The 19,262-nt window shown below is 32.0% G+C and overlaps 1 protein-coding gene across 4 annotated transcripts in view; it reads right to left on the reverse strand.

Moving 5' to 3' along the window:
* Nucleotides 1–740: 740 nt before the first annotated feature.
* The window catches only part of Vps52 (vacuolar protein sorting 52), a 76,572-nt gene continuing 58,050 nt past the window's right edge, over nucleotides 741–19,262 (reverse strand). For all 4 annotated transcript variants that reach the window (XM_035354830.2, XM_035354823.2, XM_035354837.1 and 1 more), the window contains 3 exons: nucleotides 17,133–17,310; nucleotides 16,175–16,293; nucleotides 741–960 (listed from right to left, as the gene is read on the reverse strand). In XM_035354830.2, the coding sequence (XP_035210721.1) occupies nucleotides 814–960; nucleotides 16,175–16,293; nucleotides 17,133–17,310 (444 nt within the window). In that variant the 3' untranslated portion in view covers nucleotides 741–813. The remainder of the gene's footprint in view (nucleotides 961–16,174; nucleotides 16,294–17,132; nucleotides 17,311–19,262) is intronic.

Genomic DNA, 19,262 nt, shown 5'->3' on the forward strand with positions numbered 1-19,262 from the left:
AGCTGTTACTTTAAAGCACTTTGAAGTTTTCCACCCAAGATGTTAAGTTTTCGTTTGTGATGTTAAGTTTTCATCAGTGTTGAAGTTCCAGTTAAATAAACCTTTAAGTTTTAGACAAGGTTTTTGTGTTCTTCAGAAAATTTTAGATTCGAAGTCAGATATAGCACATAGGATTATTATCGGAAAAATCAACAGTATTTATTATTAGGTGCCAAACGAATACAATTAATATGGCTTATTTATTTTCAATATTTTAACTGAAATATTATTAAATTTTGTAATATAGTTTAGTTCTGCATAGTTTTTTCCCCTCTTATTGTAAACTAATTCTGTAAATAGAACTGTCATTTAAAATTAAAAAAAAAGGTTTTTTTCCCTTGTTGAGGTAATGCTCATTCTCTTAATAAATATTGCATTGCTCATATTTTAAATTACAAGTCTAATTTTTCTTTTAAGGTTATGCAGTTGTGTATAATGTAATTAGACAGGTGCTTATTTTTTTAACTAAAATGTGGCTATGAACCCTGTGAAGCACTGAAAGTGCTATGCGAATTGACTTCAGACAGTGAATCTGATGCGGATCCTAGTACATGTGCATATTGTGTGCTTAGTTTTGTTTTTATGTGGGAAAGTGAATGGTAGCAATCACTTCTTGCTTGTTTTTCTGTACAGAAGCAATTGTTACAAAGTTCAAGTTTTAAAATATTGGAATATTTTAAAAGCTCATGTTATGCCACACATTTAAATTACCATAAAACCTTTATTACATACAAATACAAAATTTTACATATATGCATATTCTTAATTAAACATTCAAAAATTGGTCTTGAACTTTTTAGCTTCAACCATGAGATGATGAATATTGAGAAGTTCACTTCGCACAGGTAGATTTTTAAATGGATGTTGAGAGAGAATTTTGTGAAACCTATGATAATACTGGATTAGTTGAGTAAGTGCAGCCTAAAATAAATAAAAAGAAAGCAATTGAAAATAAGCAAATATCATACATCTGATTAAAATTAATACATTTTAAGAAATTCTTTTGAATTTTTCACCTATAAAATATTTTATATTTATCCATTGTAATTGATTTTAGTGTTACTTGCTGTTTAGTTTTGTATAAAATATTGTATTCAGTAACAAGAGTTAGAAAAAAAACTTATTTTCAAGAATAGGTTAAAAATTCAGATCCATAGCTTCTATGTTTTTATAATTTGCTTTTGTGATTCACCAAATGAATGGCATTTATTTTATTTAAAAACTACTATTTCTACACTTGGATGCAGTGAAAAGTTTATGCAACTGGCTTTGATCATTCATATGCTGCACATGATGAATAAAACTCATTATTGTTTGTTCACTTCCACGGCTATCGAATCAATTTCCACCTTTTCGTTGCCCTGCATTGGCAACACGCTTTTGAGATTTGTTGTTCGTAGAATTCGGTCGCTAAAAGCATAGCTGGCCTGTAACGGTTGTAATTCTTATTTCATAGCTTATCGGTATTGATGAATTATTACTAAATGTTTACGTATGAATGTTTTATTATTAAATGTTATGCAGCTTGGTTTAAATAGACCAAGAGTCGTTGAATTTATTAAGGATATTTAAAATCGAAACTACGTCAGAAACATAAACAATTTTTGGAGGCATGTCGGCAATATTGGGGATTCATCAGCAGTTCAAGTACAGATAAGTGCTTTTTATTTCGATTTACATCTGAATTTGATTCTTGAAGTTTTATATCTATTTTGTATTGATTTTCATTTTGAACTTGATTACTTATGGATCAAGCTACTGTCATTAGATTGTGTGGTAGGGCAAAAGTGGCCTTCACAAGGCTTCAGAATACTACTTCTGATTTATCTAAAAATGAAATAATTTTGCATCTGGAGCGCTTGGGAAGGATTTATTCAGATTTTGATAAATTTGATGCCAAATTACCAGAACAACAGTCAGAAATTGAAGATTTTTAATCGAAGTATTTTAGTTTGAAACTTCAGTATCAAAATTTATTAGATGTTATTGAATGTGGCTAATGTGCCAAATGTTCCAGGGAATTCTAATATTAGTAACTTGAGTAACTTAAAGTTGAATATTCCTATTTTTTTGGGTAACTTTAATTTAAAGATTTGTTTGTTGCAACAGTGCATAAATACTTCTTTATCAAATATACAGAAATTTCAGTATTTAATCGGATCACTTGCTGATGAACCAACTTCTATAATTAAACATATTCCGTTATCAAATAATTCTTATGAAGAAGCATGGGCAAAATTGCTCGCTAGGTACGATAAAAAGAAGCAAATAGTACAATCGTTAATTAAAACATTTCTGGATCAAAAATGTATTTCACAGGTTGATAATGTTAATTTACGGTAATTAGCTGATACTTCCGATGAAGTTATCAGAGGTTTGAAAGCTCTTGGTGACAAAGCAACTTCTAGGAATACATGGTTTAATATTTATGTTGAAAGTTATTTATGTTGTAGATTCAGAAACTCAAAAGTTATGGGCACAGAAAACAGCGCAAGAGGATTTTCATACATTGGAATGATTTTTTGAATTTTTAAATTTAAGGTGTTCTCTCGAAATTATCATAAATAAAGAAGCTGAAGCTAAAGTCGTTCATAAAAATAGTAATGTTAGTTCCAAAACGTTACAGAATCCTAAATTTAGTAATACTAAATGTTCGAAATATAACGGACTTCATGCGTTATATAAATGCGTTAAATTTAAGAATTTGGATGTTACTGCTAGAAAGAACTTTGTGAGAAAACAAGGATTGTGTTTTTTATGTTTAAATTCACATCTAATCAAAAACTGTAATTCACAGTTAAAGTGTAATTTGTGTAATTCAAAAACACATAATAGTTCGTTGCATGAAGATATTAAAGCTAACAACTTACAGCTTCAAATGAAAACGAAAGCACTCCAGAGAGAATTTCGAATGAATCATGCGAGGGTCAAGGTCAGGTAGTTGTCAGTAATACCATTCAAAATTGCAACTTGGCGATTTTGCCTACTGTTCTCGCACTCGCATTTTCGTCCAGCGGCAACACTATCGAAATTAAATTATTATTGGATTCCGTAAGTGAAAGTTCGTTTATTTCTGAACGAGCTGTTCCAAGATTAGGATTAAAAAGAACGAATCAAAGGTTACTTTTTGCGTGGAATTGGCAAAGTGCCAGCTTCCAAGACTCGTGACTCTATTTAGTGGTTTAAAGATTAAATCAAGGTTAAATAATGAAATAATTGATGTTAACGCATACATTTTGGATAGGTTAACTGTGCCATTACCGGAACAAGTCATTAATATTAAGTATATAGAATACATTAAATCTATTCCGTTAGTGGATCTGAATTTCGCTAAACCCAAAGAAATTGATTTGATTTTAGGAGCTGATTATTTTTTCTCCGTTTTAAGGTGTGGCCAAATATATGGTTTGAAAAATGAGCCTGTAGCTCAAAATACAATTTTCGGTTGGGTCATTGCTGGGAAGGTCAGAAATAATATGGAAGGCCAAAAAAAAAAAAAAAAAAAAAAAAAAAAAAAAAAAAAAAAAAAAAAACAGCAAATTCACACTTCATAAAGCTAGAAGATAATATAGATATTGATTACGAACTTAAGCGTTTCTGGGAAGTGGAGGATATTGTCGATGTTGGGAAGAAGGAATTTCTGACACCTGAGGAACAATTTTGTGAATCACATTTTCAAAACACTCATGCTGTTAATTCAGATGGGCGATTTGTTGTAAAACTTCCATTTTATAAATCGCATTTGAAGTTGGGTGATTCAAAACCGGCAGCAATTTCTAGGTTGCGTTCCATTGAACGAAAATTCAAAGATAATCCGGAATTTGAAAAACAGTATAAAGATTTCATACGTGAATATGAACAGTTAGGACATATGACTGTGATTAATGATGATTTATCTAACAGATCGGATACAGAAAAGTTTTATCTTCCTCATCATGCGGTAATTAAACCTTTTAGCTCAATGACAAAATTAAGAGTAGTTTTTGATGCATCCTGCAAATCTGAAAATGGTATATCATTGAATTCTCTTTTAGGGGTAGGTCCAAAATTACAAAGAGATATTTTCGAGATTTTGATTAATTTTCGATTTCCTAAAATTGTTTTCACAGCCGATGTGGAGAAGATGTATCGTCAGGTGATGGTAGCCCCTGAAGATCAGAATTATCAATTGATACTTTGGCGATACAATTCCAGTGATAAAATGCGCTCGTACAAGTTGAAAACGGTTACGTATGGTCTTTCCTCTGCTTCATTTTTAGCAACTCGATGTCTGATGCAGGTAGCTTTAGATTCTAAAGAGGAATCAGATGTATCTCGTATATTGCAAGAGGATATGTATACGGACGACTTATTGTCGGGTGTAAATACAGTTGATGATGCAGTATCTGTCTGCAAGAAAATATCTTCAATTTTACATGCACATGGTTTTGATTTGAGGAAGTGGAATTCAAATTCTGTAGAATTATTAACTGAATTTAAGGAACGTTCATTGAATTCTGATTTCGAGATATGGAGTTCGAAAGTCTTAGGACTTTTTTGGAATTCAACTACTGATACCTTCAGTTTTAAAGCTACACTGCACATCAACGCACCTATAACAAAGAGACGCATATTGGCAGAATCTGCTCGCATTTTCGATCCTTTAGGTCTCTTATCTCCTTGCACTATATTGATTAAAATATTCTATCAAAAGCTATGGTTAGTTAAAGGCGACTGGGATTCAGTTGTTCCCCAGGATATCTCAGATGATTGGTTTAAATTTCAACAGACATTCAGTCAAATCAATAATTGTGAAATTCCGAGATGTGTCATACTTACAACGGGCAGTGTTATTCAACTACATGGATTTTGTGATGCATCTTCATGGGTCTATGCGGCAGCCATTTACTGTCGCCAAAAATGCAATGGTATGGTTAAGGTTAATTTTTTGGTATCAAAGACTAAAGTTGCGCCTATAAAGCAAGTATCCATTCCTCGATTCGAACTCTGTGCTGCATATTTGTTGACCAGATTAATGCGATCTTTATTGAACATTTTAAAGAAGTTTAATTTTGAAATCTTTGCGTGGACATTCCAAGGTAGTTCTGTCTTGGCTATCCGCTCATCCACGTAAGTGGAAAACTTTTGTTGCAAACAGAACATCTCAAATCATAGAAGTGATACCTGTTAAACATTGGAATCATGTTCTTTCTAAACAAAATCCTGCAGACGTTGCTTCTCGTGGTATTGAACCTCAACTCCTACTAAATTGTACTTTGTGGTGGAATGGTCCACCGTATTGCGTCAGGAAGAGGAAAAATGGCCTAAATATGAATTAAAATCTGAAGTAAAGGCCGAACAAAGATATAATCCTGTTTTTATTTCTCATATACGTGAATCGAATGATTTATTAGCTAATTTGTTCGAGCATTATTCTTCTCTTTGTAGAATTGTTCGTATTCTGGCTTACTGTCAAAGATTTATTATTAATTGCAAGAAGCATCATGTTACTCAACATTTCACGCAGTGGTATTAACTCCAGCTGCGTTATCCTGCTAACATTTCTAGAGATTCGAGTCGCAGAAAATTTCATTATTCATTGGATTCAGAATCATTATTTTGAAGATGATTTACAGTGTATTAAGGAAGAGAAACCTTCACCCAAGAAGAGCCAACTACATTCTCTATATCCATTCGTAGATAAAGATGATGGTGGGAGGACGTCTTCGAAATTCATCTTTAGCATTTTACATCAAACATCCTGTCATACTTCCTTCTCAACATAAATTTAGCGAATTACTAGTGAAAGAACTTCATATTACTTACCTTCATGCTGGTTCTTCTTTATTATCACACCTCATCAGGCAAGCTTACTGGATAATTGAAGGAAAGAGACTAATACGCGGTTGTGTCAACCATTGCTTTATATGTTATCGATTTAAAGCTGCTTCAAATCCGCAATTGATGGGTGACTTACCTGTACATCGTGTGACTTTGGAACGACTTTTTTTCGCATCTGGTGTGGATTACGCTGGTCCTATTACCATGAAATTTAATAAGGGTCGTGATTCTAAAACAACGAAAGGCTATATAGCTCTGTTTGCTTGTCGACTAAAGCTGTGCATATAGAAGTAGTCAGTGACCTGACGGCAGACTCGTTTATCGCTGCACTTAGTCGTTTCATTTCACGTCGCGGTGCACCACGGCACATTTACAGTGACAACGGTACCAATTTTGTGGGAACATGCCGAAAACTGCAAGAACTAAATCAGATTTAGTCTTCGTTGTGTGCAACAGAATCGGTTTCCCGAGAACTAACTAGTAAGTCATCTATTGAATGGCATTTTATACCGCCTGCTTCGGCCCACTTCGGAGGAATATGGGAAGCCGGCATTCGCTCAGTGAAATTTCATCTGAGAAGAGTATTGAAAGAGACTCTTTTAACTTACGAAGAGTTGTCAACGCTACTTACCCAGATCGAGACTATTTCGAATTCACGTCCACTTACTTACGTGAACGATTCTGATATTGACTCTATTAATGTTTTAACCCCTTCTCATTTTACAGGTGATACTTTGACTTCCTTTCCAGAGACACATCAGTCTGTTCGCACAAAGAGTTCTAGGTGGGACTTGTACAGAATCTAAGACACGGATTTTGGAATTGCTGGAAAAGGAAATACTTGACTTCTCCTCAGCAGAGATCTAAGTGGCAGCACACTAAACCCAACTTGAAGGTCGATACGGTGGTTCTTGTCATCGAAGATGGATCTCCACCTTTAGCTTGGCCTATAGGACGGATCATCGATGCCCACCCGGGCAAGGACGGCTTAGTTCGCGTAGCTACAGTCAAAACTAAAACTTGTGTCTTCAAAAGACCAATTAATAAACTTTCACCTTTGCCTGTGTATCAGGACTAAACCTTATAAGGTGGGAGTATATTCACTTCCACGCCTATCGAATTAATTTCCACCTTTTCGTTGCCCTGCGTTGGCAACACGCTTTTGAGATTGCCGTTCGTAGAATTCGGTCGCTAAAAGCGTAGCTGGTCTGTAACGGTTGTAATTCTTATTTTATAGCTTATCTGTATTGATGAATTATTACTAAATGTTTACGTATGAATGTTTTATTATTAAATGTATGCAGTTTGGTTTAAACCAAGAGTCGTTGAATTTATTAAGGATATTTAAAATCGAAACATACTACATCATTCATTTCGGCACCATTCTAACACAGGAACGTAAACACTGTTATTATCTGTGGAAATTCACAACAGTATTTAGAATAAATCAAACTGATTAAATCTGAAATAATTTCCTTGCCATTGTTTATATCAACTCTTCATACAAAGCTGCAACAAAAGTGACTTATTTATGTTATAAAGATTATATTAATGCAGAAGGATCAAGATCAAAGAAATGTTTAACATTACAAAAGAAATTCTACCTTCAATTGTTGAATTCTCTAACAGGATAATATTAATAATAATAATAGTAATTAAAAAAAAAAAAAAAAAAAGATTCAAGAAACTGAAACCAGTGCAAAAAGATCAAGGAAATGATTAACATTACAAAAGAAATTTGCTACCTTCAATTCTTAAATTCTCTGACAGAAAAATACAAAAAAGATTAAAGAAACTGATTGTTCAAGACTATCTTGTCTAACCAAATATGCAGTAAAAATAATAATTAGATCAAAAAGAACTGACTAGAATGAGGACTGCTTCATTTCTTTGCAAAACTATTACAATTATCTTAGTATTCAGGTTGGATAAGTTTTCCGAGATAACCAGTATGGAACTCATCCAGTGTTAAATAAATTGTATATCTCAGTAGGATAGTACCTAATTTAGAAGTCAAACAGCAAAAATCAGCGATATGTTTGCAAAATTTCAGTCTAGGATTCAGTCAGCTTTTAAAATTTTTTATAAACTATTGAATTTTTTATGGTGTAAATGTAATTATTTAATAGAGCTGAAAATCTAGGAACTAAATATTTGGCTAACGGTTATGAGGCAGTGCTTAAATTTGATACAATAGAACGGAAACCAATACCACTTTTTTGCAGTTTAAGAGAATTCTTGAAATATGATTGGAAGACTTTTGATTAGATTTGATTTGAATGAAACTGGGGATAAATTTTTTACGTTTACAAGTCAGTAAAAAGTCAAGGTGATTCAGAAATTTCTGTCGTTTCAGGCATAATTTAGTGAAACAATTAATGAATGAAGGCATGATAAGCAATGAAGGAAATCAAACTAACTTAACTAACCAATAATAAAGACGAAACACTGGAAAAATTTTACACTGAAAATGAATATAAAACAAAATATTTGCAAATAGAAAGAATGAAATCAAATAAGCAAAGCACAATATGCAATAAGAAAAATTTAAAAAATTGGAAAAACACTCACCGAAACTCATACAATTGCAAAATGGCAAATACAAACGTGGAAAAAAAAGGAAGCAAAAAATAAGCCTGTTTGCGGTACGTCGGACAAGTATTAATTTAGAAGTGAAAATCTGCAAATTTAACCTTGTAAAATCTGTGAAAATTTGCAAATATACCATTGATTTTTGTTGTTTGACTTTTAAATTAATACTTGTTCTGTGTGTTATTCTACCTTAATAATAGTACCTAATCATCACTAACCTAACCATGCCCAAATCCAATACAGTTTAAATATTTATTTCATTAAATATTTAAATTTAAAATCTTAAAAGGTAGTCAATTTTTTTAGTGAAAAATATAAATTATGCAGCTATTGACAAAATACATCATTTAACCTCTTCGCGACGGGCGAATCATATATGCATTTCGTACGGACGCATGTGAGGCCCGGGCGGTTCACCCGTGCACTCCTGGAGAACTGGCCAAGTGAACGGGCAGTGCAGATATGCATTTTAAGCTGAAACAATTTTTAATAGCCACTAGATGGCACTCTGTGTCCATTACATTTAAACTGAACATAGTTTTAGTATTCTGACCTTCAGATTGTTTATATTCTGGCTGTTTTTGGTATTTTGCTTGTCAGCTGTGGTTGGGGAGGGGGAAAATCGTAATGTAAACAAACGCAGGGCTCTTTAAATCGCTGCGCGTGCTAATGAAAACATTCTCGTATCTGATTTATATCCAATTCCTTTTTTATTCTATTTTTTTCCTCTACTTTGTACGGTCTTTTAGGGTTACTGTGCGGAGTTTTTTTACGTTTTGCATTGCCTTCAGATATATTTCCGTTCCTTCTTTTTTTATTTAGGAAAGCCTCAGCTCCAGTCTATTATAACGGGAAGGAGGCGCTATTTATCAGAGGAAGAATACCCTAGTATGGTTAGTGAACCATTTACTAACGCAAATGAGAGTACTGATTCATTTTCTAAGGAGTTAAAAAGTGATACCTTTTTCTAAGAGTTACAAGGTGATACTTCTCTGTGCTTCGAAATTTACCACGCTCGTTTTCATTTTAAATTTTGTTACTTCTTACTGTAAATAGTCTTTATTGTGTTCTTTTTAATAATTTTAAACTTTATTGATGGATTTTATCAATTAAAACTTTAGAATAATTTGAATAGCTCTTCCGAAAAGTATTATGGAAGATAAGCAATTTTTTAAGTATATTTCCATGTAAAATAAAGAAATAAATGTTTTAAGGGCTAATTTTAACATATATAAGAGCTCAAGTAATAATCTAAAATGATACCAAAAATTACGATGCTAGAAGCGAAACTTTTGTTTTTCTGATTTTTGTTATAAAATTAGGCTTAACGATGCAAAACCTCCGTCCTGTACGGTGACTGCCTTCGATTCTCTTCCGTCCCGCACGAGCGTTTTAAACAAAGGTGCGCCGTCGCGAAAAGGTTAAATATCAGTTTAAGTTAAAAAAAATTTTAGATGCTCAGCATCTTCTAAATATTTATTATCCAGTTACTACTGCTTTTCAGTTACAATATATAATACTTTAAAAAAGAAATACAGAAGTCTTCTGTTGCTCAACATTGTTGGTCTGAAAATCACACTTTCAATTTTTCTGCTGCCAAAATTATACAAAAAACAGCTTCCATTGGACAATTGGATTTTCTAGAGGCATTTCACATTCAAAAAATCTTTCTGTTCTAGTTAACGATCCCAATTCCAATCCATCTTTGCCTTTGGCTTTTAAAGAGATTATGTTTTAGTTCTGGTTTCACCAACAGATGGCGCCACTTGCTTATTCTTGTCCAGGCTTTCTTATCTAATCATTATTTCCTATATTGTTCATTTGCGGTTTTGCAGCTGAGGATGGTGGTTCGGTAAAACCATCGAAACTAGTCCTGTGAAAATTTTGAAAATATAACGCTGATTTTTGTTGTTTGACTTCTGAATTAGTATTTGTTCAGCATGTTGTTGTGTCTTAACTTTTTGATAATTCTACAAATATTGCATGCAGATTTACTATAGGCATTAAAAACCTTAACCGGAAGATATGAACGACATAATTCAATTATTATTAAAGCAAAAAAAGGACAATAACAAACATATAAAAATAAAGTGTTGGGTAGAGGCGAGCGAACGTTTTTTTCTTATGCGGATGCCTATTAATTATGCTGCCGCAGCTGTCTCTTCTCCTGACACATCCATCATTCGAGTGTAGGGAGATGGTGAGATGTTATTTGCTGTGTGAATAGTCAATATGATTTCCTGTGTGATCTTTTTATTCATTATTCGTGTGGTTTCTTTACTCTAAATATTGGCCTCTGAACAACAAATGGTAGCAGCTCCATGGTTTTGTCAAGAAGAATTGGATACCAAGTCGAAACCGAAACTGTCTTAGTGAAAGCCAAAAATGGAGAAGTGGAACGTTCCCGAATTAACTAGAGAGAACTATTTTATTTGGGCATTGAAAATTAAAGCTTATCACTGAAAAGACTTGACTCGGTAATTTCGACAGTAAAACCAGAAAACTTAAGACGAGAAAAATGAAAGACAGAAGAGAATGCAAAAATTCTTTGGGAAAAAATAAAGTCAACATTATGGAACAAGCCGAAGATTGAAAAATAGATGCTGGTAATGAGTTAAAAAATTTAGAAATGAAATTGCATGAGTCGGCTAATGATTATATTGCAAGAGCGAGAGAAATAGCAACTAAGTGCCAATCGCTAGGACTAGATGTATCTCCTTGGAAGCTGGTGTTTTACAAAGTCCGTGGACTTTGTGGAAAATTCTCTCGAATTAGAGAAATTGTAAAAACTCAATGAAGTACTCAAAATACTCTGTGAGGAAGAGTCCGTTCACAATTCAACGAACGGGAAGCAACCTGATGGAACCAACGCAGAGGCGTTCATATCAAGAAGGAATAAAAATTATAAGCCAAGAATTTGTTGCATTTGCCGACAGCCTGGTCACATCGCGAAGGACTGCTATTACAGAAACAAGAATACAAAAGTGAGTTATCCAAAGGTAACGAGGAAAAAAAGAAGTTACAACCTACAAGTGTGAACGTTTCATCTTGTTCTGATGAAGGAGAAAGTGATTTTTCTCTTCAACATGGAAAGAATTATGAATGTGATAAAATTTGGTTGCTGGATAGTGGTGCAACTGGACACATAGCAAAAGACTTCTTTTGGTTTCAGAATATTACACTAGAGGTGAGGGAGATTTACCAGGCATTTAAACATTCAAAAATATTTTCAGAAGGTACTGTTAGAGCAAAAACTATAAATACAAAGAATTTTATTTTATTAATTTAACTATTAGTAATGTTAGTTATATTCCTGATTTAAGAAATAACTTATTGTCACTCAATGGATAAAGGATGTAAAACTGAATAAAGGAATAATTCTGTATTAGTTTTTAGTAGGTGTAATGAATTACTTTTTAAAGCATTTAAGAATAACGGTAGGCTTGAAGTTAATTTAGAACCATATTATAATTCTGAATCACGCATTGCTAGTGATTGTGCTGGTAATAATTATGAAATTTGGCATAGTAGATTGTGCCATTTAAATCCAAAATATATGCTTAAAATGAAAGAATACATTGATATTAATGATGTAAGTGATTTTAAGTGTGAAACTTGTGACATAAGTAAAATAACTAGAAAAAGTCATTCAAATATTGACATTAATCAGAGTTTAGAAATTTTAGAATTAATTCATTCGGATCTATGTGGCCCTGTTCAAACTGAATCAATTGGTGGGTCTAAATATTTTATGATCTTAGTGGATGATTTTTCTGGAATGTATTTTACTTATTTTCTTAAAAGTAAAAGTGAAGTATTTGACGCATTTTGTAAATTTAAAGCTAAGTATGAAAATTTAACTGGTAAAAGAATTAAACGTTTGAGAACAGACAATGGTTTAGAATTTGTAAATCAATCAACAATTAGATAATAATCTTGCTAATTCAGGTACTTTTCATGAAAAAACAGTTCCATATAACAGTGAGAGTAATGGGAAATCTGAACGGGCAAACAGAGTTCTTTTGGAAAGAGCTAAGACATGATATATATGATATGATAGTGAGCTTCCGGTAAAATTCTGGGCAGAAGCAATTAATTTTAGTACTCAAGTATCAAATTTAACACCCTGGAAAGGAAAAGAAAAAATTCCTTTAGAAATTTGGACTGGTAAAAAACCCAAATTAAACTATCTAAAAAAGTTTGGATGTGTGACATACTTTCACATTCCGAAAATAATGCGAAACAAATTTGACATACCAGGGAAAAGAGGGATAATGTTAGGATATGCTAGAGAAAGAAAAGGATATTGTATTTATGATATAGCAAGTAATAAAATAATTGAAGAACGATCAGTTAAATTTAGCGAATCTTTAAAGGGTAGTAATTATATGGGGAAAAATAAAACCTTAGAAACTTAGGATATTGAAGAATTAAAAGGAAGGGGAAACGAAGTAGATCAAAAACCACACCTCGAATTGGTTGTTACCGAAAATACTCAAGCAAGTGAATATGATGACTCATTGAATTTCGAAATCCCCGACATGAGCCATTGTAGCGGGGGTGATGACAGGGGGAATAAAGTCCAAACATCTGATAGCTATGAAAAAAGTAATAAATATGGAAATAAAATACCATTAAGACCATCCGAGAGGTTCAAATCAAGCAAAACAAAGTGCTAATTGGTATGACTGGAAATCCGCAATGGAAAATGAATTAGATTCATTACATAAACACGAAGTATGGGAAATAGTAGAGAGGCCTGAAAAAACAAAATTAGTAAAAAGTAAGTGGGTGTATACTTTGAAGAAAGGAGACTGAGGAAGTAAAATATAAAGCGCAATTAGTAGCGGCTGGGTTTAATCAAATAAAGAATAAGGATTATACCAAATCATATTCACCAGTAGTTAACATTGAATGTTTTAGATTATTGCTTGCACTTTCAGCTAAATTAAACTTGACTGTTAAATTTTATGATGTAAAAACAGCATACTTGTACAGTGACTTACACAAGGACGTGTATATGACTCCTCCACCTGGATATGAAAAACTGATTGGAGAAGGAAAAGTATGTAAATTGAAGAAAAGTATTTATGGGTTGCCTCAATTGGGTAGAAATTGGCATATGAAAATAAAAACTGAATTAGAAAAACTTGGACTGGTACAGTTAGCATCTGATAATTGTATATTCATTTATAATGATACCAAAAACATTTTTATATTGTGTTTGTATGTTGATGATTTAGCTATATTCTGTAATAATATAGAAATGCTTGAAAATATTATTTCTAAAATTAAAAATGTATTTGAGTTACATGAAAATACTAATTCAAAATTTTTGGGAATGCAAATAGAAAAACTTGAAAATGGTATATGTTTGTCTCAAACAGAATATATTGAATCTTTATTGACAAAACACAATTGGAGAATTGTAAAGCACTAAAAATGCCAATCGTTAAAGGGGCAGATAAAGGTTTTTCATGTACAAATGAAAAAATTGATGCAATTTTGTATCAGGAATTAATTGGGGAACTTTTATATTTAGCGAATAGAACGCGTTCTGATATATCATTTGTAACAACTTATTTGTCACAATTTAATTATGTACCAGAAAAAAGGCATTATCTTTTAGCTAAAAGGGTATTAAGGCATTTAAAAGGTACAAAAAATAAAAACTTTTCTATAGCAATGATTTTGGACTTTTAAATGCATATGCTGATGCTAGCTGGGGAAATGCAGAAAATGGCAAGTCATTTTTTGGTGGTACTATTTTACTAGGTGATTCATTGATTTCTTGGAAATGTCGTGAGCAGAGAATTGTTAGTTTGTCTACTTGTGTAGCAGAATTATTTTATATTTCTGAAATTTGTAAGGATATTATTTGGACTGTAAATTTATTATCAGAATTAAAATGTAAACAATTTTTGAATGGTGCAGTGGTCTTGAATACAGACAGTCCAGCTGCCATCCAGTGGATCAACTGTGCCAGATCTTCTACGAAATCCAGACACATGAACTTATGTTTCCATTTTATGAAGGACTTAACAAAGGACAATGTCATTAAGTTGGAATATTCACAAACTGATAATATGATTGGAGATTTTCTTACTAAGAGTGTCAGTGAAGAAAAATTAATGTATATATTGAAAATAATTTCCTTAATTTCTTAATGTAAGTGTTATATATTGTTTGTATTTCATTTTTGTATTGAAAAAATGTTGCTCGCAGTAGGGATGTGTTGGGTAGAGGCGAATGCACGTTTTTTAATTATGCGCATGCGTATTAATTATGCTGGCGCAGCTGTCTCTTCTCCCGACACATCCGTCATTTGAGCGTAGGGAGATGGTGAGATGTTATTTGCTGTGTGAATGGTCAATATGATTTCCTGTGTGATCTTTTTATTCATTATTCATGTAAATAAAGTTTGTTGTGCTACGATCGCTTCTTTATATATTGACCTCTGAACAACATAAAGAAACTGAGATCACTGAGCCGAGTAACAGAGTGGATATATATACATGTATTTATATACTTTTGGTGCAGCCAACTGCAACCAATATATGAGGTGCACATCTACATGTATATATATCTACATGTTATAAATATTCTACATACATATGCACAGATGCCACGAAAAATTCTCTTCAGACTTCATTTTAAATCAGTTTTATATTTTTTTTGGGGGGGGAGGAAGAGAGTCCTATATTCTGTTCTTACGCACAGATGTAATGCAAAAACATCGTTAAATTGCATTTGATAGCAGTGAAAATGTATATTTTTGTTGAAATATGATGCCTGAAACTTTTCGTGATTACAATACTTCCTTTTTACTTCGTACAAAGAAGTAAAAATTCAGAACTTGCAAAGGTATTTTATAAAACTGCTGTTTCTGTTTAGGGGAAAACTGAAATCTGATCACTAATTTCCATATAACAGCTTGATATCTGGGAGAGTTAAGCTAGACAGTTACATTAGGCTTACTAATTTACAAATTAATTACCAGTAAATCAAAGCAGAGAGAGCATAAAATGATATAGTATTAACAAACTCTTTAAAATAGCAATACCAAGCCAAATTATTTAAAAAAAAATTTGCTGTGTTGTTCCATCGTAAATGTCATGTGAAGACTTTTGTACTTATATAATAAAGGAAATAATTATTCAAAACATGTTGTTGAGATCTCCCATAGAGGGCGTTGTAGCACCCCTCAACTGTGTGAGAAAAGTTTCGATTTGAGCGAGAGTTGGCGTGGGTTTTGAGAATGTAGTCTGAAGAGCTGTGTAACGTGTATTTGCTATGTAACTGTACTATGTAATATAATGTAATTAAATGTATTTATTTAAAATGTGGAGCAATTTTAAAGGAGCATACTTCACACATGTATTTTTCACTGAATGCTTGTACATGAGAATTGCAATAAGTTATTTTATTAGGATATTAAATTCTTGCAGTGAAAATAATATCTAATTTCAGATGTTTTAAAAAAATGTTTAGCAAAAGATTTACTTTGCAAAATTTAGACTCAAAATTTTTTTAAAAAAAATATTAGGCGTAATGAACAAAAATTAATTAAAAGAAATAACAGTATATTTAAGGAAAAATTCAATATGTTTTAAAAAAGCAGTATAAGAGTACTAATAACAAACATAAGGTTAAACAGATAAAATGCAATTTGTAATTAAAATGATGTATTTTAGGAAGAGTAATTCATTGCATGATAAATTACCTGCAATATATTTGTTCCATTCCGAAAGTTGGTAAATGTAGTCATGATATCAGCATTGATTTCATCCATGGCTTTTTTCCAACCACTGTTGAATGATTTGACCAAGGGTGTCACTTTTGCTGTATAATGATATAATATATCAGAGGTGTAAAATGTCTGAAACTAAACAACATGTTTAAAAATTCAGAAATAACACTTTATGCAAAACCTTTTCAAAGCTAAATTCTGAAAAACCTTAAAAAAGAAGAAAGAATGCATGCAATTTGTTTGCTCAAACAAGGTCTTTTTTTAGGCGACAAAGGCTGGTTCTCAGGTTTGATAAAGATTTGGATGATAGGAAGGCATTTACTTTAAAAAATTGGATTATGTAATATTATTAATTTGTAACCAAATTCTGATTAATTTTTTAAAAAAGGGAAAAAATAATAATAATAATAATTGAGTATTAGATTTTGCAGCTTTTTGGGGGGGGGACATATAAACATATCTCATTATATTTCATACAAAGTTTCTAGAATTGTTGACATATCAGAATGTCTAAGCCTATTAGGCATAGTGCTAAGTTATCAGTATCTGCAGGAATGATCTGTGTTGGAAGCAGTTTTGCCTTTCAGATGTGAAGATACATAGATATGTATATATATATGCACACATATGCACATCAGTTAAGTACTTTATAATTATTTTTAAATTGTGGAAGTAATTTATAAAGCAGTTGTATTAAGGAATTCTTTATTTTTCAGCTTAGTTGTTCATTTAAAACTCTTTAGAATGAATTTTAATATTATTTGAACAATACAAGTTTCTGTGTGGCAGTCAAAGTAGTCGCTACTGTAATTAAAAAAATAATTGCAGTTCTAGGTTTAAAGAATTTATAGAGCTAAACATAATGGCATATTTGAGAAAATTCTTAACAATGAAATGCAATTTAAACATATATATATATATATAAACAAACCTGCTTCATTTTTCAGATTATCTATCTGCCCGCGTTCCAAATATTTTTCACAGTCCTTAACAAAAGTCATCATTCCACCAAAATATGGAGAAAGCACTTCTTCTACGTACTCCAAAATTCTGGCATTCAAAAGATCTTTAAAGCTTTCAGACTCTCTAGAATCTTCTTTTGTTCTTTCCTTTAAATTATTAAAAAAAATAAACAATTTCATTTTTATCGCACACAGTAGATTTATTAAATCATGAAAGAATAACATAGTTTATTTCAACACAATTACACACATATAACTCATATTCATAATAAGTATATTTTTTAAAATACAAAGAAATCTAAGATGACCACCCTCAATTCCAGAAAATTTTAATTTTTGTGCAGAGATGCTCACCTTACAGAATAAGAGAATTAATGATCTTCAATGTGATTACTTAATTATGTTTTCAATAGTGTCATATTTAGAGATGGTTACCATGAGAGGTTTCATTGCATACAATAAACCTGTTAGTAATTCATCTGAAATCAAATATTATTCACTATTATTTTATATAAAAACTTGTAATAAAAATATTATAAGCTCTCATAGTAGACATATAAAGATGTTATGGTTATTTACAAAACATATTAGTTTTCTCTTTTTGTGAGTGTATTATTTCAGAATTACAGTTAATGCTTTATAATTTTAATGCAAATTAATTCAAAAGGTTAAATAGTAAGAAGTTATGATTAATCATGGTCCTATCGCTGAAAACCAGACTTAAATTTGCTGATCATGCAGTGGTGTCAAACATCCTTCAGTCAAAGGACAAACATTCAGAAAGAAAGCTGAATGCATTTTAGAAAGACCATAAAGCACACATCTTTTCTCCAGATCTCTAATCACACTATACTGTTATGCAAATTTTAAAAATAAAACATATACAGGATTCGTAGCGGTCCTTACAAGTGCTTATAAGTCCTTATATTTGAAAATAAAATATAAAGGCCCTTATAAATGCTTACTTTTTCTTTAAAGCCCTTATTTTTTTGTTTTTAGTGCTTATTTTTTGCTTTTAGTGCTTTTTTTTTAATCCTTTGTTTTTAATGAACGCGCATTTTTTCCCCGTACCAAAGCTGAAACTAAATAAACAACTTTTCTTTCTTATATGCAACGTCAGATGTGAATCATACTCCCGGAAATCGCTTTTCCCCCCTTTCTCTGCATTACGTAACCTATGGTGCGCGCGAGAATTCCTCCCACCCAAATACTAATTTCTATCAAGATTTTAATAATTTGCATTCTCGTTCTGCTTGGTCAGTTCATATTCGTGTTTATTATGATCGTTATGCTTATATTATGAGTATATGTATGAATATTTATAATAGTATAGTTGCAGTAACTGCTGAAGTATAGATAAACTTCCAAAAATGGGTGTGCTTTTACACAGATTAGCTTTCTAAGGAATAATATTCGGAATGGCTTAAATAAAAGGAAAGTAATCGAATAGTCAAAATAATTTCATTTTCTTTGCCAATACATTATACAGTACGGAGGTTGGGAGTTTCTCCGCAAAATCTCTGATATTGAAGCAGCGGACCTTTTTTGGTCACTGTCCAATCTGGATTGAATAGGACTAAAAGTTTTTGCGGTCTACCCAACCCAAGCGAAGATTGATTCTATTCCGGAAATTTAATACAGTCTGTTGAAAATTAGAATCAGAAACACCCCAGATTAGTAAGTCTCTTTCTTTTCCTTTATTTAGTTCTTTTTTCTTCGAATACCGGCAGGTGTTGATTCCGATTGCGTAGTATCCCATATGGAAGAATTACGCCGCACGTATCGCGCAATAACGTTTGCGGTATTTTGCATTGATAATTAATTTTGATGTTCAGTCTGAGATTTGTTTATGCACACTTAAAAGAGTTTTACTGTGCTTTCTAAGCCGAATATTTCTCAGTTCCGTTGGTTTTTATATGAAGCACATATCGAAATGTCAAAATAATTTATTTAGCTTAAATTTAAATCTAAAGAACAGCTACAATCTCCCCCACTCCTCTTTTTCCAGTTACTATCCGGAATATTCGGGAATTTCAAGTATGCGGGTTAGTTAAGCTTTTACTGTTAAAGGATGACTGAATGAAGCAATTTCCTGTCTT

This window comes from Stegodyphus dumicola, chromosome 3, assembly GCF_044657685.1.
Source record: "Stegodyphus dumicola isolate Sdum_Otavi_A_Nest chromosome 3, ASM4465768v1".
Lineage (NCBI taxonomy): Eukaryota > Metazoa > Arthropoda > Arachnida > Araneae > Eresidae > Stegodyphus > Stegodyphus dumicola.